The 23461-nt window shown below is 42.0% G+C and overlaps 1 protein-coding gene across 1 annotated transcript in view; it reads right to left on the reverse strand.

Moving 5' to 3' along the window:
* Positions 1-23461, reverse strand: part of bcar3 (BCAR3 adaptor protein, NSP family member) — a 55356-nt gene that overhangs the window by 28396 nt on the left and 3499 nt on the right. Inside the window, exons 2-4 of the mRNA XM_069679987.1 lie at positions 17324-17519; positions 16507-16737; positions 7380-7422 (exon numbers count right to left, since the gene is read on the reverse strand). Coding sequence (XP_069536088.1) covers positions 7380-7422; positions 16507-16737; positions 17324-17511 — 462 coding nt within the window. The 5' untranslated portion in view covers positions 17512-17519. The remainder of the gene's footprint in view (positions 1-7379; positions 7423-16506; positions 16738-17323; positions 17520-23461) is intronic.

Below are 23461 nucleotides of genomic sequence, written 5' to 3' on the forward strand. Positions count from 1 at the left end.
CAAAGCTACTCCTGTAGTCTATATCTTTGTGGTGTTAATCAATCTTACATATTTGGTAGTATTGATCGACGCTTTGATATCAGCCCCGGTCGGTGTCCTCCTGCACCAGTTGGGAAGCTTTCATCAGGCTCTACTGCCAGAGAATAAATATCAGCGTCTTTGTTGTTTACACCCGAAGTGAGTCTGGATGTGTGCGTGTTTGTGATGGGTCATTGATCAGTAATGGACTGTGATCTTAGTGGCAGTCATATTGTTCAGTGCAACGTGACCCCTTTACAGTGTGAGGCCTCAGAAAGTCGATAAAAATGTCTGCAGTCATTGGGTTCATGTGACTCAGAAGTTCAGTGTTTCAGCCTCAAAGTAAACTACAATAGCGTACAGCACTGTATACAGTTCACACACTGCATCTAAATGTGGTTTATAAAAAAGATTATTAATTTAAGTGTACAAAAAATACAAAGTTTAAACACTTTCCCTCATTTTCATCGCGGGGGAAATTAAGTTGCTTGATGAAAGTGGATGAACGTTTGTATTGAACATTTTGAACACAGTAAATGTCAAATCAAATCTATTCAGTTTGTAACAAGTAGTTACAAATGATCATTTTCTGAGGCCAAACTGAGTTGGACTTTGTCAGCTAATCCATCCATCCATTATCTAAACTGCTTATCCTGTTCAGGGTCGAGCCTGGAGCCTGCGTTGGGCGAGAGGCGGGGGACACCCTGGACTTATCACTAGTCAATCACAGGGCTGACACACAGAGACAAGAGACAACCTTTCACGCTCACATTCACACCTACAGGCAATTTAGAGTCACCAACGAACCTAACACGTCTTTGGATTGCGGCAGTACCCGGAGGGAACCCACACATGCACGGGGAGAACATGCAAACTGCACACAGAAAGGCCCACTACGTTCAGGATTCAAACTAGGAACCGTGTAGCTGTGAGGCGACAGCGCTAACCACTGCACCACCGTGCTGCCCTTCATCAACTAATATTTACACTTTAAAAGCAAAAAAAATGATTAGCTTGCACAGGAACTAAGATTCAAAAAACACAAAAAAACATCTTAAATGTAGTTACCATTAGATACCCACAAGATTACACGCTGAGGGATTCACCCTAAAGCTATAAGATTCAACCTTGAATAAATCTCTAATTCAAATACCCACCTGCAAAATATACAAATAATTTCCTAAAATTTGATCCACATAGGATCTTTTTTCTGATATTTTACATTTCAAGTGCCTTAATGATGATGTCTGGGGGAAGGTTAACAGGCCTGAAACACCCAGTAACAGCCTCTGCCTAATTTTGCTTTCTTTTTGTATCTATTTGTTGCTCACACCAGTTTGCCACAGGTGGCAGTGTAGGTCGGTGGTGGTAGATTCACTACAAAGGGCACAGGTGAAACAGCTGACAGTGAGGCATGGGTGAGGGGAAGACACACTTGCTGTGTCTGAAACCGCCTACTACATACTCAAACAGTATGTACTGCATACTGCCTAATAACCTGACTATTAGGATGCTGTTGGCATCAAACTCAGAGCCGTCTTCTCCGTATCACGTGACTTAATCGTTTACGTATGTCCGGTCTGATCTCCGGTCCATCTCCAGTACAACCAGTGAGCTCCCGTCTCATACTCAAACATCTGGGCCGATCTAGTATACATCCGGGCATTTCTCGCATACACAAAATTGCATACTATGAGATGGGAACGCATGACAGACTCAATTTTACGTCACAGTTAGTATGGTTAGTATGATTAATATGATAGTATGCGGTTTCGGACACACCGACGGTTTTTACCGCTCGTCACGCTTGCTGCTCGTCACGCTTGATCACCACCTCCGGTATCACTGAAAAGTAAGTTTTGCTGTTTGATTGATTGTTTAATAAACGGGAACATCGCCCGACAGTGATTACAGCTCGGACCGTCTTTATTTCTGCATTCATTTGTGGAAGCGCGTCAAAAACATTGTCTCCCACCCGCACCCAGCAGAGTGACTTAAACAGGTCAGGATAGTCACTACATTTGCATTCTTGCATTTGCAACAGATTAGACGACAAACCAAGTGTCGTGTTAGCAACAATCAGAGAAGCAAGCTTTTTTTTGAGTAAATATAAGCGTCTCACTCTGGATCTTTTCAAATAAAGGCCTGCAGAGTCGTTACTGCAAGTCAGTTAAAAGGATGTAATGTATTTGTATCTCCTGCTGCATGTTGCAGATAATCCTGTTATTCCATTTGACAGATCTCTGATCTTTATGATAAAAGAATCAGGTTTTTCATGTTACAGAAAGCACATGCAGACAATGTTATTTTCAGCTGTTACGGGTCATATCCCCTTGAGTCCTCACTGTGAACAATATAGACCAGCAACAGATCCATAACCTTGTATACTGTTTGATCATTCCTGCTCCTATCTGTGCTGTGTTTACTGCAGCAGGCTGTTGCGCTGCTGGCCGGCTGCCCTCTCTGCTTATAGGCCGACAAACTGAATGATTGATCGGCTGTCCGGCTTATTGACGGGCAGACTGACACGCCCGCAGGCCGGCTGGTGGAGCTGAATATTTGGCCCGCATGGTGGACCAGCTGGTTGGCTGTTAGCCTGCTTTGAACTCATGCTGGCTCGCTGACGGACTGTGTGATGAATGTCACACGACTGTTTGGACTTTTAACTGGCTGACTGACACCTGAGGCAACAACAGCTCTAGTGTCGCGCTGACTAATGTAGTAGTACCTGAGTTTGGCCACTAGAGTGTGCCAGAGTGCACTTTAACCTTTAAGTACTCCTCTGCCGCTTCAAGACGCGATGTGAAGATGAATTAACTCATGAAGGAAACACTTGAACTGATGTTTTCATCGTGTGTGAACTGTGTGTCATCCACTTTGAGAGTTAAAAAGCTATTGCAACCCAAGACCACACACACACACACACACACACACACACACACAGAGCATTATTGTTTTCTGAAGCTCTCTCATGAGGGTGCAGCACGTTCATGTTTTCAAGTCAAAGACAGAGTGGGAATAAAAGAGAGAGCAGAAGAAGAAGAGAGTTTTAGAAGAGGCCGAGTCAAAGAAGAGTTCATTCTGACTCAGAGAGGATCAACAAGGAAAAAGCTCCCTCTTTCTTCTCGTCTTTTCTTTCTCTCTTTCTTTTGTCTTCGCTTCGCTTCGCTTGTCTTTTCAAATCAATTTGTAGTCAAGTAATGTGAGACTATGGTCTGTCAGTCTGCCACTTATAGTCCAAGAAGGCATTGTGTTCATCTTAATAGATATTAGAGTATATTGATGACTTTCAGAGCGATCTATTCTGCCGGATTTTCTTCCACATTTCTCCTCATAAAAACATCTGTAGGTAGAATATCAGGTAGGTATAACAGTCTAACACTCAAAATTTAGCTCATCTGTTTTGTCAGAGCTGTTTTGAAAACATCACAACAAGCTAATTTTAATGCTGCATGCAAACTGTATATATCACATTTTACCCATTTTCCAGGTGCTGTTTTTTTAGCTAACGGGCCACACCCATGTGATCCGACAGCAAGGCATTATGGGATACACACAGACAGCATATGATGGAGAAAGAGAGAGAAGGCAGCAGATGATGAGACACAACACTGTCTGACCTGCATCTGAAATTGTGTAAACAAGGTGATCAGAGTGCTTAAAAGAGCCTCATAAAGGAGCTTGTTTATAAAAATAAAAAAAGGTAAATATAAAAAAAAATATTGTAATATCTCATAACAACAAGAAAGGCGTTAATACATATTTTTACTTCCGCATGAGAAGTGCAAAACTAGTTTTATCTTTAACATCACTTTTATTGTGATCACTCTTCATAACTATGGAGCAGATTTTATATTTAACCCACAATCCATCACCTCAATACGGAAGCCCTAAGCGGACATGCAACCATACATTTTATTTACATTTCATTTTAACCTCGACTTATTTATCTCGTTATCTCGGGATAACATTGCTGGTTTTCTCGTGATAACAGGATAATTTTCAGCTGATGTAGAAAACAAAGCAACAGGCTGGTCACTGTGAGATTACAGACCAGGACATACACACTACTACACACTAATGAGGAAAGTTAAGCCTGTTTCTATGTTGGTTTTGTGCTTTTGAAGCTCTGGGGATACGAGTTACGATCATCTGACGTTACGGTGGTGCAGCGTTGTTATCCGGAGATAACAAATAAGTTGAGATCTCGAGAAAACAACGGGAAATTACTCGTTATGACGGGAAAATGGAGGAAATAAAATGGATGCATGTCCGCTGTGTCGCTTCACTGTGGCCTTATCTGATGTGGTTTCTCCTTCCTGTGTGACTTGTTAGCTGGTTTAATGCACAATGAGTAGAATCATCAAACAACTCTGAAAGAGGAGGTAAATTATCCTTCAATCAGATGTTGTTAACTCATTGATGCTTCCTCTCCTGCGTACATCCATCCTGCAGCCGTGTCCTGAACATAAGCGATGGTCTGAACAATGCACGGCTCACTGCTCTGTTCCTGAACTCTTGACCCTAACAAAGGCCATCAGAGCACCTGTACCGTGTGTTATATGAGTGTGCACGGACACGTGTGTGTTTTTCATCCACGGTGGAAATGTAAACACACCTGGAGCACAGAGCTGACAGCTACACTTTCACACATATTATATAATACCTGATACAGTAGCTCCATCTGCGGTCAGCACACACACACTCTGTTGACACTCACACACACAACCCTAAATTGACCAAAGGCGTACACACAGTCTGTGTGTGTGTGTGTGTGGGGGGGGGGGGGGGGGGGGGGGGGGGGTTAGCTCCCATATGTGCGACCTGCTCTCGTGGGAAGGACTGAGTTTGCTTTTCAGATGGAGGTGTTAGCATCCAAACATATGAGCTAATAGACGGAGGAGAGGAGTGATGGATGGTTTGGTGAGAGAGTGGAGGAGAGAGGAAGAGTCAAAGAGCGAGAAAACAATTTGAAAGATACTTAAATAGAAAGACAGCCTTAACCATGAATATGTTTATACACATTTATACACAATGACATGACATGCACTTCGTTCCTCAAACTCGCTTGGAATGACAAACTCGTCTTTGGTTAAATTCCTTTGATTGATTGTTTTCACTCCGTGACCTCTGAGCTACAGATTCACCTTCAACTAGATTCTTTTACAAGCACTGAAGATTATAAAAACAGGATTAAGGATTAAATGTTGAATGCACAAGCTGCTAATTCATAGTTTTATGTAAAGTCTGTCATTTGATCAGTTTGTAAAACTTTTCTACTCTCCTGTCTGGGCCAGGACTCCGTTGGAAAAGAGATTTCATATCTTAATGGGACTATTCCTGTTAAAATAAAGGTTAAATAAAGATATACAGTTGCTATTCCTGCAATCTGATAAGATAAGAATTTAATGCAGTCAGTCCTCATTCACAAAAAACTGCTGCAGTGACGTCATCTATACATCTACGAGACCTTTATTTATACAAATTACACAAACAAAATTGCCGACTCCGGATGTGGCTGACTTAAGTTAATAATAATAGATGGATACTTTTTCACTCGGTGTAGCAGAACATGCTACACACACATAGGCCCGAATTACACACACGCACAACCAGGACTCTATGGACCTGCATTAATAGAGAGATGTTAAAGTGGGGAGGCTGCACATGAACATGCGCCTCGAGCTGCTGGGGGATTTGCTGCCTTGCTCACGAGCACCTCTCAAGATACCAGCCCCAAGTTCCATGCTTGGCCAGGACTTCAATGGGCCACCTTCCGGTTCCCAAACCAAGTCCTTAAAGACCAAGCTACTGTCAAGCTAGCGTCCACCCCAGAAGGGTGTAACAATGTTAGATTGTGTCTCATAAGGAAGTAAAAGTAGTTGTTTCTGCATAAATACATAAATACTACTTTTCCGATAACTGATGCAAAGTTTAACCGTGTTTCTCTCTCATTTCTGGCCTGAGCTGATGATTTAATTCGAGTTTCAGGAGACAGTCATGTTGAATAATTACTGATGAGAGGATAAATTACTCTGTGACCAAATAAGTCTGTGACCAAATAATTAGTTACCAACCAAATAACTGGTTGCTAAAACCCAGATATTTTCTCTTAGATTACATAATGTTTTTCTGTGCCTTGGTCCCTTTTCCAACTCTGCTGGATTGGTTGTCTGTCGTCGTTGTTGTTATGCGGCAGTCAGGTTGCAGAACCAAGATATTTTTCTAGCTAAAAACCCCTTTTTAAAATAAATCTTGTGTATTTTCTTGCATTAGTCACTGTTTAAAGCTGTCGTTTAAGCAAAACAGCACATGAATCAGGGTCAAATGCAGCATGAATCAACAAAATTTTAGGTCCAATCTGACTATGGAATATGTAAAGATTAGGCAACTGTTCTGATCATTTAGTGCCAGCTTTTGGTACTAAAACGAAAGTGTTAAATACTCATGTTTTATATGGAAAGCTCATTGCCCTACAGCCTCTTATTGTGCATACATATTTATGCCTTTAGATACATTAATTCCCCTCACAATGAAGCAGCAGCTGTGCAGGATTAGCATGATAACAAAGGTGCAGAAAGAAGTAGAAACATACAGAGTAAAGAACATCACATCTCAGCTAAATGATGTTGTGATAACAGGACGATCACCTCTCTGTCACCACCTCTCCGTGACTGAGAAAGGCCGGGACTCAGCTGGTGTTCATGCTAATATGATTTAGAGCAAAGTGACAGACGCATGATTTACAGGTGTCATCCTTGCAGCCCAGGAGGAATTGGATTAACCTCCCCTGTGAGCGATGTTTAGATTAAAGCCTGCAGGAACATGTGAGCCGTATTTTATATCCAGTTTAAATCAAGTTACAGTCGCTGGTGATGGATTCATTCAAGAGATAAATAATGATTTATAATAAAGTACTTTTACTGTGTGAAATGTTTAATGTGTTAAATAACTAGTAGTATCATTTACACCACAGCTATCAGTTCTGCTGCTCCTCCCTCCTTCTACTTAAAGAGATAACACCGACGCCTTACTGATAATTTACTGCATCAAATTGAAGCTCACATCTGCAACAGATTGCTTCTGTGCGTATCTTTGCACAGCACAACCAGTCCCAGAGATACTCCGAATGCTCATTAAATGTGTGCAACTTCTGAAAGTTAGCGAGCATTGGCAGAGCGATAAGAAACAATCCCTGCAGTGTCGATCCAACAAGCAGAAATCAACAACTTCAGTGTTTCTAGAGCACAAATAAATCCATAAAGAGCGTGTTGGAGGGATTAAATCCACCACAATCCCGGTCTTATGAGCAGCTGTAGCAGGCTATATTATGTAAAGAAAAAACAAGCAGTTCTTCCTACCTTCACATAGTCCACCGTGGCGTCCGGGCCGGCTGCGGGCTCCCTGGGGAACACAGACAAAGACAAAGTCCTGTTTAGTGAACACATCTCGCTACAGGACTCCGGATCCTTCCTGCAGCTCCTGTTACAGACGAACTGCTGAGCTGGTTGTGTAAAAGTCCAGGTGGGTCCCTGAGTGGTGCTGATGCTGCTTCGTTAAGAGACCCTGCTTGGCGATGAGATGAAATATTAAAGTGGAGGTGTGGCACTGTTTTTAAAGGGTCCAAATGGATGTCAGTGGTCCAAAAAGGCGTCCATGTTTGCAATATGCACAGTTAAATTGGCGTATAGAGTTTTCAAGGGAGTTCCTCTGAAAGAAAAACCTCACACTTCACTGCCTCAAATCTCTCTCTCTCTCTCTCTCTCTCTCTCTCTCAGTCAGTGGTAAACATGTTCACTCTCTGCCTGCCTGACTTGGCGTCCCTCCCTACCTCCCTCCCTCTCTCTCTCTCCTCCCCCTCCGTACAACACACATCGCAGCCACACGCCTACTCCTCTGAGTCCACTGACAAATTCACAGAGAGGTTAGAGCTCACTCGCACAAACAGGACAGGCAGCATTTTTATTTTTCTGCTATTTTTGGCATTTTCTTTCATTCCTTCATTACACCGAAAAAGGTTTACAACCACGTGAGACCTTTTTTTACTTTTATGTAGTTTAAAGGTCAGAATACTTTTTACGTTTTTAGGTGTCATATTTTTTAAAACACCTCCTGCAGGTGCCATTATTTCCCTTACGCTCCATCTTTGCCTTGAATATCGGGTACTTGAGTGCATTAGAGTAGCTCAGAGTCTCTCCACATGAGGCTTACATTCAGGGGCTCAGTCAAAGAGGTAATTAGCTCAAATCCTCAACTACATTAGCGAGGTTGGTAGTTAAAATCCCTTAAGCCCACACTGGCGTTCCCACGGGAATATAAGCACGGCCCTTTACTTACCAAAGCAAATATGTTTAGCTCTAAGCCGCCGCGGTTTAATAATGAGAGGGATTTAGTTATGTAACTGAACAGAAGCCTCCATTCACAACAATGTATAGTCGTTATTCATAGCAGGTGGAGTCAGGCCTCTCCATCAGCCTCAGGAGACTCAGAATGCACCTGTTTCTGGTCTACAGATCTGAACACACCTCACAGAGTGTTAACACAGATCTACTCTTTAAAACGTCATGAGGTTTGGCTAGTGTCCGAAAGAATGAGATACAAGCAGCCGAAATGAGTGCAGGGTGTCTGGGCTCAGAGATAGGGTAAGGAGCTCGGACATCCGGAGGAGACTTGGAGTAGAGTCGTTACTCCTTCACATTGAAAGGAGCCAGTTGAGTTGTGATTGGACATCTGATTAGGATGCCTCCTGAGCGCCTCCCTGTGGAGCATTTTTGGACATTTCCAAATGGGAGGAGACCCCGGGGCTGCAGACCTGGAGCTCGCTGGAGGGATTATATATCCCACCTGGCCTGGGAACGCCTCAGGATCCCCCAGGAGAGGGACGTCTGGGCTAACTTGCTTAGCCTGCTGCCACCATGACCAGACCCCGGATAAGAGTAAGAAAATGGATGGATGTTGCATAGTTCTTGCTTGTTTCTTGGCATCAGGATTATTTTCATTATCTGTTTACCTTGTTTTCTTTTCCTACGTCTGTAAAGCAGCTATGTCAGCTCACGTTGTTTTAAATGTGCTATAGAAATGACCTGGCCTGAGTTGACTTGCAGGCTGAACATATGTGTCTGACGGTGCCAGGATTTCTGCAAAAAATGCTGGTCGTCAAGAGCGAGTATTTTCTGCTTTGCACTGTGATGTCTTTGCTTCTTTGGCTCTGTTCTACGATGTAGCTTATCTGTCTTAAAAGCAGAGAAATATCATTGATAATTGAAGTAATTTTTTGCTTTATAATGTAAATATTTGCAAGTTTTATTTGTCATCCAGAAAGGACATTGTCAATCTTTGGATTTTGGACTGTTAGTGGGAAGAAAGAAGCAATATGGAGATGTCACTTTAGGAAATTGTGATGAGCCTTTTTAACTATTTTTCATATTTTATAGACTTAATTAAATGTTGAGCTCTAATTTGTTATTACATACATCATAGTCAGAAACACTTCCTGCTCTGATCACACACTGTAAAACACGGACTTCATACTGATGTGCTGGTAGGTTAAAGTCTGTTTAATGTCCGGTTCAACAGATCCAGACGTTTGCGTTCCCACATGCGGCCTCTCCAGATAAAATCTGGACAAGTTCAGGAGTGCATGTGTGAGGCGGGCTTTGGTTTATAAAATGTTAGGAAATGTAAACTAAAATGTCCCAGGGCGAAGATAATGTCTACAAATATCTTATTTTGTAGACCTCCTGACACATGTGTCCAGTGTAAACTCATTCTACTTAAGGTAAAGTCTCATACATGGGAGAAGCAATATGTATAAGGAGAAAAGCAATGTTGATTTGAGAAATACCATTGGTTTGTGTGAGAAAAAGTAGTGCTGAATTTTACTTTTTCTCATTGTCTGCCTTAAAGTGATCAGTTGTGGTTTAACTTGTTGATGTTTATTCCTGTGGAAGATGAAGGAAGCAGAAGCAGAAGAAGGAGGTAAAGAATGAGGAAGTTTCTGTTGTCTCAAATGTTACTAAAATCAGACGTTCAGTTTACTGTTGTGGTTTGTGTTTCTTTGTTGAACTCGGTGGTTGGCTGGACATAAACCTTCACCACACCAACCACCTGCCCTCTCGTAACCCCTGCCCTGTGCTCTCTGGTCTGAGGTGGGAGCGATGACCACATACCAGACAACACCCATATATAAACCCTCCCGAAGTACAACAGAGGGAAATTCCCTCTTTTTTACCCTGGGGGGGGGGGTCAAAGGTCAGGCTCACAGCGTCCTGGAGCTGATTGAGATTCAGTGTCGTAAACTCAGGTTGTCAGGTGAAGGATGGTTTCTTGATCATAGACTGTAAGATAAGAAGTGGATGTCAGTCAGTGCTGAAGTGGCTTACACCTGCATTCCTTCTCATGGCCAGCAGGGGGCGACTCCACTGCTGCAAAAAAAGTCTAATTGCATGAATTGTATAAAAAGATGGACGACATGACAGCTCCCGAAAAGTGAAGCCAAACCCTCTCTGTTGCCCCCTGCTGACTGGCTGCAGTATAGGTCATAAAGCCCGCCTCCTCCATGTTAACAGATGGGACATGAGTCAAACTATAAAATCAAAATACACGCCATTTTTCTCCAACATGGTTTCTGTCATTATAGTTAGTTCTTATCATGCTGATTTATGTCCGGGTGTTCATTTTTCTGACAAGTTTATTTTTAATAAGTTATTTGATGCTGTAAAAAGGGGGTGTGACCTCATGATTGACAGCTCTGTCGACAAATCCGGCTCCTGCAGCCGATCTGTTCCGGAGTAGCAGGGTACAGGAGGAAGGGCGAGAGGAGACGTAACTAACACTGACAGTAATAGTCCCGTCAATGGTGAAAAAGAGAATAAAAGCAAAGGTATATTTCAGGTGTTGATATCTTGTAATTTAAGTCACTACCACAGCGAACTCTCACATAGCATGCGTATCCATCCTGACGTCCAAATTTGGTCACTTCTGTCTGCAAAAACCACAATGTGGACGGCCAGTTTGCTGAACAAACCAGTGGGTGACATCACAGTGGCTACGTCCTCTACAGTCTATGCTCTTGATGTATGTTTATTTTAGATCTTTATTCTTTGCTGATAATGTCCACTTAGCGTAAAAGCACTAAAAGAATTGAAAAAAGAAAGAATAGTGAGGCTGACATACCAGACTAACCACAGCTAACTTTGCCTTTCTCTGACCATGCTGCTGAAACAGCATCAGACGCTGGATTTTTTTTGCTTCTACGACCACAAAACTGACCTGAAACGCAGACAAGAGACGGAGCAGCGGAGAGAGTGAAGGGAAAAAAATAACACGAGTAGGAAGGGAGCAGAAGCAGGCAGAACTGGCCGCAGTCTTTTTCTGGCTACTGTTGTTCTTTGCACTTCACCACATGATACTCAGCACGACCACAGCTGGATTTACAGAGGGACGAGGCCATATTTGTGTGTGTGGGAGAGAAGAGAGAGAGAGAGGGGAGAGTGACAGAGAAGTTTGTGAGGAACATGCAGGGTGGGCAGGTGGCCTACAGAGGTCAGTGTGTTTTCACAATAAAAGATCACAGATGCAAAGTTGGTATATTTGCTGTAAAGAGCTTTGTTTCTAATCCACAGTATAAACTCGTGCATAGGCCCTACAGTAATCTTGTTGTCTGGTTTTATAAGATGTTCAAAGAGCCCATTTTTAAGAGTTGAGCCCCAATTCCATAAAAAATATTAATTTTACTACAAACAACTGTGAGTTCTGTACGTGGGGTTTCCACAGGTAATACTTGAAAATGACCAGGAAGTCTCTTTAAAGCTACAAGAACTTAAGATAAAGACTTGGCAGAGACTCTATGAAGTCACAGTTTGATCAGACAGACAGACAGGCAGGTAGGTCGGTAGGTAGGTAGGTTGGTAGATAGACAGACAGGTTGGTAGGCCGGTAGGTAGGTAGATAGGTAGACAGACAGGTAAGTAGGTAGGTTGGTAGGTAGACAGACAGGCAGGTAGGTAGGTAGGTAGGTAGATAGACAGAGAGGTTGGTAGGTCGGTAGGTAGGTAGACAGACAGACAGACAGACAGGCAGGTAAGCAGGTAGGTTGGTAGGTAGACAGACAGACAGGTAGGTAGGTAGGTTGGTGGATAGACAGACAGACAGGTAAATAGGTAGACAGACAGACAGACAGGTAGATAGGTAGGTAGGTAGGTAGACAGACAGACAGACAGGTACGTAGGTAGGTAGGTAGACAGACAGACAGACAGACAGACAGGTAAGTAGGTAGGTTGGTAGGTAAACAGACAGGCAGGTAGGTAGGTAGATAGACAGACAGACAGACAGGCAGGTAAGCAGGTAGGTTGGTAGGTAGACAGACAGGTAGGTAGGTAGGTTGGTAGATAGACAGACAGGTAGGTAGGTAGGTAGACAGACAGGTAGGTAGGTAGGTAGACAGACAGATAGGTAGGTAGGTAGACAGACAGACAGACAGGTACGTAGGTAGGTTGGTAGATAGACAGACAGACAGGTACGTAGGTAGACAGACAGACAGACAGACAGTCAGAACAATAGATAGACAGACAGACTGAGATATAAAAAGATAGATAGATAGATAGAAAGATAGATCAGTTACTGTCGGATGTTTCCTGGTTTACACTGAACAAATAAAACAGACTGTGTTTCTGATGACACATTTTCAACAATTAAAGTAATTCAACCATATGTGTGTTTCTTTCAGTACTGTAGTTTAAAATGGGGAAAGCACATGAACGAGTAGCTCCTCCATCTTACATGTGTGGTGCGTGGAGGATTAAAAGTGTCCAACAACTGCAAACTCCATAATCTAGAGAATTCAGAGTGTCTAGACACAACTAGATAGTGTAAGTGTGAAGAAGCTGTAAATTAAAAACCTGTCTGAATCAGTGTGTTGAAGGAATTTAGGACCCATACATGGAGTTGCTTAGTTGCCTGGACTCCAGTTAAGGACAAATCTGTTAACACTGATAACAAATACTCTCCATTACTGCTTTCCAATGCAAGACAAACACATCTTTAATGTGTGTATCTCACATTCAAATATTTTACAATGTGCGCCCACAGTTTCCACTTCGTCTTTTGAGTTTCTGGAGGTGAGTCTCTGTTTCGCTCACACCTCTTCATCTCAGTGAATCATTCCAGACAGAAACAGATAAACTGGGAATTCACACGGGTTTAAACTTCCACTTATTTATATTGATGAAAGGAAAAGTTGCCAACAGTCTGTCCCCGTCTGTCTTCTCCTCCCCCTCTCTTTGCCCTACTCCTCTCCTGGTGGTCTACTGAGGTCAACACAAAGACGAACTGACCAATGGGGAGCCAGTGCAACATAAGGTCAGGGGTCAGAGGTCGTCTGACAGAATGAGCAATGGAAAGTCAAGATCGAGTGGCCAGTGGTTACATTCCTCGGAGATGTACACGCCTTCATCTTTTTATAGAGGAGTCAACTGTGAATTGTGTTCAGCTTGAAATCCACAACAGAGAGCCGGGAGGACGGCCTGGAATTTTTTAATCCTGCTGGCTGCTTTAATAATATGATGGAGGACATTTTTTTTTTTTTTTCACAACTGAATCACAATGAGAAGAGTATCTGTGGGTTTTTCTTTGAATGCATGGGCAACAGTTTTAATCCTCCTTACTTAGAGCAAGGAGGAAACACTTCCTATTATGAGCCGACATCCAAGTATCCAGGTTTAAGTCCAAGTATTATAATCTGAATGAAGATATAACTCCAAAAAGATAACAGACTCAACATTTTTTGGCGGGTTATTATTATTATTTTTGCAGGCCAAAAAAGAAGAAGAGAGATGAATGTAGATGTTGATAATTAGTTGGCATCAGGCGTGTTTTTAAAGCTGTGCACGGACTTCGTTTTCATCGTTTTCCAGAGCTGAGTTTGCTGAGAAGTGAGCCATTTTGCATCTTTACCATCTCTGCTGAGAGCTGTGCCTGCAAAACAGCAACAGACCAGGAAGCGACAGGTAAACAAAACATAGGAAAATGGCGTCTGCCGATGCAACTCCATCGCGTCCTACAACTTTAAAAGTTTAAAATTTTCACCATCAACGCTGCAAAGAAAAGGATCGCCTGCAGGATCTGTAAGGCGGACGTCCATATCATAGGAGCACGTCGTTGATGCGCGAGCACTTGAAGAGAATGCATGTTGGAGTTGTGTAAAAAATCAGCAGCTCATATTTATTGTCTTTATTTTTAGCTAGCACGTGTTTAAACAACCTCCAACTACACTTGAAAGCTGATAGCTAAATAACAGCCATTAAATAATTGTGCAATTAATTATACTATTAGTCAATTTTGTTGCAGCCCTAAATATGGACATAGTGAGATTTGTGTGTAAGTTTTCTGTGTAGTTGTTGAGGAATTAGTAAGTTTATTCAATTATTACCATGTGCTGCTCCTTTCTTTTGAAATCCAGAAGTAAGGTGAACATTAGCGGGTCATAGAGAACAAAACCAAACTGCAAAAAGATGTTGCTTTTTCTGGTGGTGCATTTTCAGCTCACTTGGCATATTTGCAGTTCAATCAAAAAAGAATTTAAGGGTTGAAAAACAAACTCGTCGACCATCTTATTTTGAAGGTATTTTGAAAGCAGGAAGTAGAAGAAAACTGCAGTATTTTCATGAAAATGTAACAAAAACTGGATGAATAAAAGTGTGATTACTGAGCCACCTGCCCGGGTTGAATCTGACCCGGACAAATTGTCCGTCTGTATGTCAGCGATGTATGAAATGTATCCTGCATGGAGGCAGAAAGATGGAGAGACGAGACAAAGGCTCACAGTAATCTGTGATCTGTCCTGCCACACCCTGACCTACAAAGGTAACCCAACTGCTGGGGGCTACACGCACACACAAACAGACACACGCACATGTGCACACAAAGCTGGCTACATCAGATACAGTCTGTTGTAACTCAACACTGGAGATAGAAAGATGGGACGACATGATGAGGGATGAAGTGTGTGTGTGTTTGTGTGTGTGTTCCCTCTGAAGTTTGAGCTGCTCCCCCCCTCAGGGCTCTTTTACAGACTCGCTTCTCAACATCCAAACTCTCTGTCTGAGTCCTCGCTCTGAGCAGGAACAGTGCAGAGAAAACGTTTCTCCTGCAGAGCGTGAAGAGTCACAGGTGATCAAAAGAAACTAAATAATGAGCAGAGTGACGAGGTGTCTTCTGAGTACTAATATTCGCTGTTATAGTGGATCTGAAAGCGGTTTGCCTGCTCCTTGACAAAAGACGGCAGCAGTTGCAATGGAGACAAAACCAGGACAACATACTGAGCATACAGATCAGAGGGAGAGTACTACAAGGACAGGTTTTAGAAGTTTTAAAGGACATGTCCATGTATTTTTTCAAAGCATTTTCAAGGCTTCGAGGCTGCCACTGCTATCTCATTTTTGACATGTTTCTATTTTAGACAGAGTCTGTGTTATGTTGTGCTAGAAACATCAGGAAACTTTCAGGTACATATAATCCTACAGTCAGTGGAGATAATGCATCGTAAACATGTTAATATCTGTTGTCATTTCCACTCATAACTTTTAAAGATAGGGATGGGAATTTCAAGCAAAAATACCCCCATCCCTTTGTGTGCATACACACGCAGACATAAGGAGAAAGAGAGACCGATTTACTTCCTTACGACTCTGAAAAAACTCCTATAAAACATGGGGTATAATAAACTCTGCATCTTTCCTACATATTACACGGACATGAAACATTTTCAAAGTTTGCACTTGAACTCATTTTCGTTTATTTTTTCGACGAGTTCCTCGCAGAACCTTTAGCGGCGCCTGGCACTAATGCTTTCTTCTTCTCTTGTTATTTAATGGCGGTTAGCAAACAGCTTTCGGATGCACTACAGACACTGTCAGACAGTAGTACCGCATAACAACCAGGCGAAAACAATGGGATAAATATATTTTCAAGAAGAGATAATAGTCACTTGAACTTTTAGATTTTTTATAAATTATTGACTATTTAAATATTTAAACATTCACGACTCATCCCTAGGCCGCACCCAAACAACAAGGCTGAACCATTTCTCTTATCCCAGGTTAGCTCTGTATTAAACTGTATGTACGTGACAGTTTGTAGACAAACACTGTGGTTTGTTCTATTTTCTGGTCAATACTTACTAGTGAAAATCCTAAACTGACCATAGCTGCTGTTTTCTGTGAAGAAGCAAAATTTAAGAGCTACCTTTCAGGGCTATTGAGGCTGAGTATCTGACTCTAAAGGATATAATTTGGGCGCAGTGTTCTTTAATTGTTTTACACTTTTCTTCTTCATAGTCTGTGATTAAAGCTTGTGCAACACAAACAAGGCAACTGCTCAGCATCATAAACACCATCATCTGCCATGAATGTCGAGACAAAAGCCCAGACAGCTTTGCTAATCTACAGTGCGGTGTTTTATCTGTATAAGAGATCTTGTGCGTCTGTTTACCTGTAGCCATGAAAGTCATCGATGATGTTTTGGACCAGCGGGGAGGTCAGAGGTTGGTGGGCCTGTCTGGGAGTAGGTATTGGCTTCATGTTATTGGCTCTGGGGTCCCAGGTGTAGTTTCCGTGGGTGAGGTTGGCCCCTCCCCTTTTGCGTCGAGGCAGAGTTCCGTGAATGGAGATTGGCTGGTAGGAAGTGGCGGGGGGCTCTGATAGGCCGCTGCCTGGAGGGAGACTGGAGGAGGAAAGAATCATCAAACAAACACACCAACACTTCAAGGTGGGAATTAAGCTTTTAAACCCTTTTGTTTTCCCTTATGAGGTAAGTGTCAGACAAACTTTCCTTTCCACACTTCACAGCATCACATTTACGCTCTGCATCGACTTGTTCCAGCACCTTGTTGAAGCTTTTTGATGCCGCTTCGTGCACACAGATTTAATATCAACATGCTGTCTTTATGTCTGCTCATCTTCAAAAAGAACATTTGATGTCTCGTGTGTCACATTTTCCTCTAATCCAGACATATTGGGTATTTTTGAAAGTCAGGGGTTTTCCAAAGAGTGTATGGTTTGTGGGATGTCCAACCTTTTGTGGAAGCAGCCTCAAAGAATAGAGAAGTACATGATTATTTTTAACTTTTTTCCTTGGGAACCAAATTCTTCTGTGATCAAACATTTTTGGTTAAACTTCTTTCTTTCATTTCTTCAAATCTTTCCAGTTTTACAGGAAAGACTGCCACATACAGTCCCCAGATTCAGCCATGATTCTTTAATGACCAGCTTCTTTTGTCCTTTAAGCCAGAGAAAGAAACCCAACTCACCCCGCTCTGGAGCTGAGGAGGTCCATGGAGGAGGCGAGGGAGGCCTGAAGCCTCCTGGAGGAGCAGGTGCTGCTGCCGGAGACGCCGAGGGAGGCGGAGGGGACTCCAGGGTGAGCAGTGCCTCCTCCCAGGGTGTGGTGAGCGTGGAGAGACCTGGGCAGGCTGGCAAAACGCCCCTCTGCCATCATCCTCAACTCTGGAGAGAGACGTAGAGAAAAATCAGACACAGAGGACGTGAATCTTATTTTTTAACAGCTATTAAAACAGTAATAACACAAATAATTGAGGTGTTAAATTAGTGTCATAAGCACATATAGAAACGTAAGGTTCATCCAGGTGTTATAACCTAACATGCTTACAAGAAGGTGACACGGTTATGTAACCATGTTAACAAGAGACAAGGGTGTAATATTCTGTCATACACTGCTGAGAGAGACATGTGATCTGAAACACACAAACACACACTGACACACTGTACTCACTGAGCTGAAATATTATGACACATGATACACACACAAAGAGTGACAGTGTAACAGCTGCCCCCACACAAATACACGGCCTGACACATCACCATGCATATCAGATACACACTCACACACCTGCTGGAGCTGGTCATTACACAACATTACACCTGCAGTGTCATATATGTAATGTGACTCAAACTATACCAAATATAAGGGTTGATTTAATTATACTTCCTGTTTAAAATGGTTTTAACTGATTATTAAACAAACTCAATTTAACACTAAAACCATCAGGAAGAAGATTGACTTTTCTGCACACAGTAGTTTTTTAAAAACCTGTTACTGCTGCACAAAGTTTGCTCCCAATGAACCAATAAAAAAGCATGCAGGCCGGAAGAGCCTTTGTTTGCTGAACACGACGTTAGACAGTTAAAAGGAAGCAGGACAACATTTTTAGATATTAGACAATTTCGCATAGGACAGGATCAGCAAAACAGCTGCCTTAGTTGCATGTATGAAAACACACTAAAACAAAGTACTGTTTGTGCTGTATAAAAAGCAGAACACATATTAAGTTCATCTACTTAACTGAAGATAACAGTTTAGACTTTGCATGCCACTTTTAGTCTTAGATTACATCACTAATTGTGATTCTCTGTGGACATAAAAACGGTCAAAATTGTGATCAGCATTCAGAGGCAATTATGTCGACTTGATACATCATATTGAAACTTAATCCTGAATCTGCTGGATTTTAACTGGTCAAACTGTGTGACCCTAGACTGCATGAAACAATAGTTCTGAATATGCCAATACTTTTTATCCTCATACACAAATCCCATTGTTGTGTTTTGTTTGAGCAAAATTGAACTGAAAACAATCATGCCCAGCAGAGACTACTCTGGAGCTGTACTTTGGCTCGATTAAATATTGTGTGAATATTTTGACTCATACCAAATAAATATAGAAACATATTAGAGAAAAATTTACCAAAAAAGAAGTATACATCTTTAACAGCACTTTAAGACCTTTGCTATGAAGAAGAAGAACAATTCGTTGCTAGGGATGCAGCTCTAATCACACAATCTGGAGGACTAACTGCTCTTGTCTCATGACAGACAGAAAGGCAGTTATAAATACACAGATATGACAGATGGGTTGGCAGTGATGGAAAACAGTGGACACGTCCTCGATAAATTCCCCTGCTGTGTGATGATGACTGTGCATCATCTGCTGTGAATCACTCAGCAGGCAGCAGCACCTCATACTGAGCAAACTGATATACCATCAGACTGGACCGTACCAGGTTCCACAAACCTGCATCATTTATAATCTCAAACAGGGACGCCTCTGCTGCTGTTTGTTATTGTGTCTCTGTTTGTGCAGCCTGATTGCGATCAGAGAAAGTGCAGAGGAAACTGTGCGGCTCTGCACTGCTGTGGCTTTGCCAGACGCAGTCAGCTCTGATGAGGAAGCAGAAGTTTTTAACTGAGGAGGTCAACATGGCTGCTGGTGAAAAATAAGTTTAATCATTGACTGTATAAAAGAAGTGGAGGTAGCCATTTAAGACGTCACCCATTCGTTTCAAAGCGTCAAGCTCAGCATTTTGTCTGTTGCCATCTTGGTTTTTTGGAACCAGAAGTGACCATATTTGGACAATAGGTTGGACACATTGCTACTTCTCCTGTCCTTAATTTGACTCAATATAGGAGCCTAAATTCTGAAAGTAACATCAAGCTGTTTTGAAGAAGACTTGAGATCATAAACTCATTAAGAAAATGTTTACTGAAGTAATCGATTGAGAAGAAGGCTATTTTTACCATCTGTTTCCATATGATCTAATTCCTTTTTGCAACCAGTAGAGTCGCCCCCTGTTGGCCATTTGAAAAAATGCAGGTTTAAAAGACTTTAAGCTTCAACTCTGAAACTAAGTAGCAACTTCAACTTCTTATAGACACTGTACATGTATTTTTTTCCTTATATTATGGGACTATTTCTTGCAGTATATGTTGATGTGTCCTGATTTAGAGGGAGAGTTTAAGTGCACACATCATCCATTGTTGATTTGGACATTCTTTCTTAAACAAAGTTATTAAATCAGGACCAAAGCTATAGCTCTTAATTATGTTTTCATTTCAACTGGCCAAATCAACAATACCCACCAGATAAAATTGAAACACCATCACATTGTTTTAAATGGAGAAATCTCAGACGACCATGTGGTGGAATCCATGCGGTCAGTGCTCCACAGGATCAGTAAGGAAGTATGGGCTGACCATAAAGTGGACTTACAAAAAACTTAAAGAAGAATTCAAAGAAGACATGAAAACTGAACTCAAAGACCTGAAGCAGGAGACAGTTAACATGGCTGTGAAAGATGCGCTGATTAAATACATGAAAAAACAGAAAGTGATGCACGAGAAACCTGGTTATTCCTTTTTGTTTAACTGTGTGCAGTTGTGTATTAATTTTTCAGCATCTCAGTCACTATATTCTGTACTATTGAATATGGGTACTCCAGGTAGCTCAAAACCAGGATAGGGGCTTATCCACATCTCTGAAACCAGTTGTTCACTTGCACAACATATAACCAGCACACTTCAAAGCCCCTATAACCAGGATACTTGCCGTGTGCATGCAAACACACTCATTCACAAGCCTCAAAGCCTCGGAGGTAATATAGAAACCTAAAGTGGAATATAAAATGGAGCTAACTGTAACAGGAGGTCACTGAGTCACCAGCTTGAGATGATGAATAACAATAAAAAAGCAAACACAGGTTTAGGGAGGGAACAGCTGGCCACTTCAAGACCTTTCAGCGTGACAGCTTAAGTTTATACACGCACACACTTACACACACAAAGACACTGTAAAACTCCTGCTAAGGCATGCTGGGTCAGAGTGTGGATTCCTGTGAGGGGCAGAACAACTACAGGAGCAGGACCTATTATAAGACCCTCAGGGATGGTCAGCTGTGTGTGTGTGGCCCTGACCATCTGCCAGACACACACCCACACACACCCTCCCCTGCAGAGGAGAAAGGATGGACTCTCACTGAGTGGAAACACAGACACACAGCACTTAAACACATGGACACTCTGACCATTCATCTTATAAATAAATTATTCATATGGAAGGAAGACATTTCCATGAGGAGTGAAGGTGTGAAAAACCTCACTTATCTTCTATTTATTTCCGTCCTCTGCCTTATTTGAATCCCTTTCTCTCCTTTAGACTCCATCCCTCCTCATCCATCTTTCCCTTTCTTCCTCGTGTCCCCCTCCTCCACACAGACGTCCCCTCCCTCCTTCTGTCTGTCCATCATGATGTCAGCTCTTCTTTTGCTTCCTCGCTCCGTCACCTTCTTTCTGTCCTTTGTCCGTCCACCTCTCGTAATAAAAGACTCTTTTCTCTTTCTCCCTGCCCTGCGTCATCCTCCTCTCCCTACAGCTGTTCTGCCACAGGCATCATCTCTCCACATCACACACACAAATAACAAGGATACACACACACAGGGAAAGAGAGCTATATTGGCACATTATGACACATGCCATCATTCATCAACTATCTAAAGTTAGGTTATAGTTAACCCATGTTTACATGATTTCTACAATGAGTTCACTGTATTGAAGCATGTTGCTGTTTACATGCAGTTAACCCTTTGATGTCTGCAATAGAAATGAGTCCACCGGTGCCTTCATTGGTATTTTTGGTTGTTGTGAATGTATTCTAAATGTATAAAAATGAACAATATATTTCAGATCAGCATCAACAATAAATGTACAATATCTGTTTAGATTTTCAAAATAAAACTGCCAAGCCAGTGACAACAAATAAGCATCACTTGAAACATGTCACATTTCATGGACGTTCAAAACTGTCACAGTATGTTTAAGTTTAGGGAAAAGATTATGGTTTGGGTTTAATTAAATACAGCTGACCGTGTATGTTCACATTAATGAAGCTGGTACCTCTGAATCACACAGCAGACTCTTACTTCACTGGCTGATGATAAATTGAAACATACCGATAAATGTTACTTAATAAAAAACAGCTGATCTGTGGTCACCTGGAGACACAGAGTGAAGAAGAATGTTTGGGTTGCTTGGCAACCGCTGTCCAGTTTCACTTAAGTTGTGGAACTAGTTGAGTTGGTGGATCAAAGAGTAATCTGTTGTTGCTTAAAGACCCCCTCCAGTCAAGTGTTTAACCTTGTAAACATCTCCATGTGGTGTTCTTCATGTGATACTAGACATATCAGCAGTCATCTCCATGGCTGGGCCTGTCTGCTTTTAAACTGCAGTGTACCAAGGACAGGCTGAACAACACGTTTTCAGATTGGCAGGTTTGAGACGTCGCAAACCTAAGGAGCCAATCCCGTTAATGGACGGGGTGGCGCTATGCATATCATTATGTGTAACCTATGGCAACCACTTCGGCGATGCACGAGCCAGCTGTAACCGTCATCGTGACTGTTGCAAACTCACGACTGACTACTAACGCTAAAGCTACTACTACTGATTACTACATTTCAAGCTCGCTAAGTTTCAACAAGTTGCCACTAAACGATGGCTGTAATTTTACGAAAGGAGAAACGTAGTACATAGTGGGAGGAGGAGGAGGAGATGTCTTAAGAAGATTTTTACAAGATAATTAAACGTATTTTGCAGAAAAAAAACATATCAGACACAATTAATTATTTCAAGCAGAGCATTTTATGTGTCTTAAAACATGACTGGATACTTTTTACTTCCATTTGCTGCTTGTATAACTACAAACCTGCAGGCCTATCATGTGATATTGGCAAAATAATGCACATTGTGTAACTTGTAGAAAGACGTCAAATTCTCAGAAAAAGTCAACATTAACTCTTTCTTTGATAAAAGTCATAAGCCCCAAACTCCTGGATGAAGGTTCCACGTTTGTTTACCATCAGTCGCAACCAACTACCACCCAAAGCGGAGTTTCAGGCTCCTCATAACCTGATTTCATTGTCATATCAAAACCAAAAGCCAGCATCCAGAATTGAGGCTAGGAGGGTTCCTAAAGTATATTTTAACCTGTTGGGCCATCGACCGAACTGCAGAACAGTTTCAAGGTCTGGATCACGGCTTCAACGAGGGATTTGCCGCGGGTAAATAAAGTTATTAATGGACACCTGCCAGCCAGTCAGAAGTTACTCCCTTGACCATGGTATAAAAGACAAAACATTTAGCAGCGAGGCTTTCTTTGTCGCGTGCACTAGTGAAGGCCTTGGGTTGGGAACACCAGCACACAAACACACACATGCAAGGCTTTGGGTGGGAAACGAGTGCAGATTAACAGGAAGAGGAAACGACAGTATAAACATTTAGACAGCAGGCAGCTCATTATAAAGGATCACTGGCTATAAAACAAACATCTCTCTCTCTCATCCTTTCTATTATTCAGTCTCACAGGATTAAAGGACAAAACTTCCGCATTAAATTTAGTTTAATTTAATGTTTTGATGGTAAACTCTCTGGTCCTGATGGTGGTTCAACAGGTCACTATCAATTCACTGAGTAACACGGCTTACTCAGCATGTTTGGGAATAAGAATATGAATGAAGGAGTCGTCTGGTTTACACAAAAAAACACTCTTTACACAGGAGGGACAACATTACCATCAACATGCCTGGGAATGAGGGGTTTCC

The sequence above is a fragment of the Semicossyphus pulcher genome, unplaced genomic scaffold, assembly GCF_022749685.1.
Source record: "Semicossyphus pulcher isolate SPU_LCO1_2020_fin unplaced genomic scaffold, fSemPul1.0.p SCAF_4, whole genome shotgun sequence".
Taxonomy (NCBI): domain Eukaryota; kingdom Metazoa; phylum Chordata; class Actinopteri; order Labriformes; family Labridae; genus Semicossyphus; species Semicossyphus pulcher.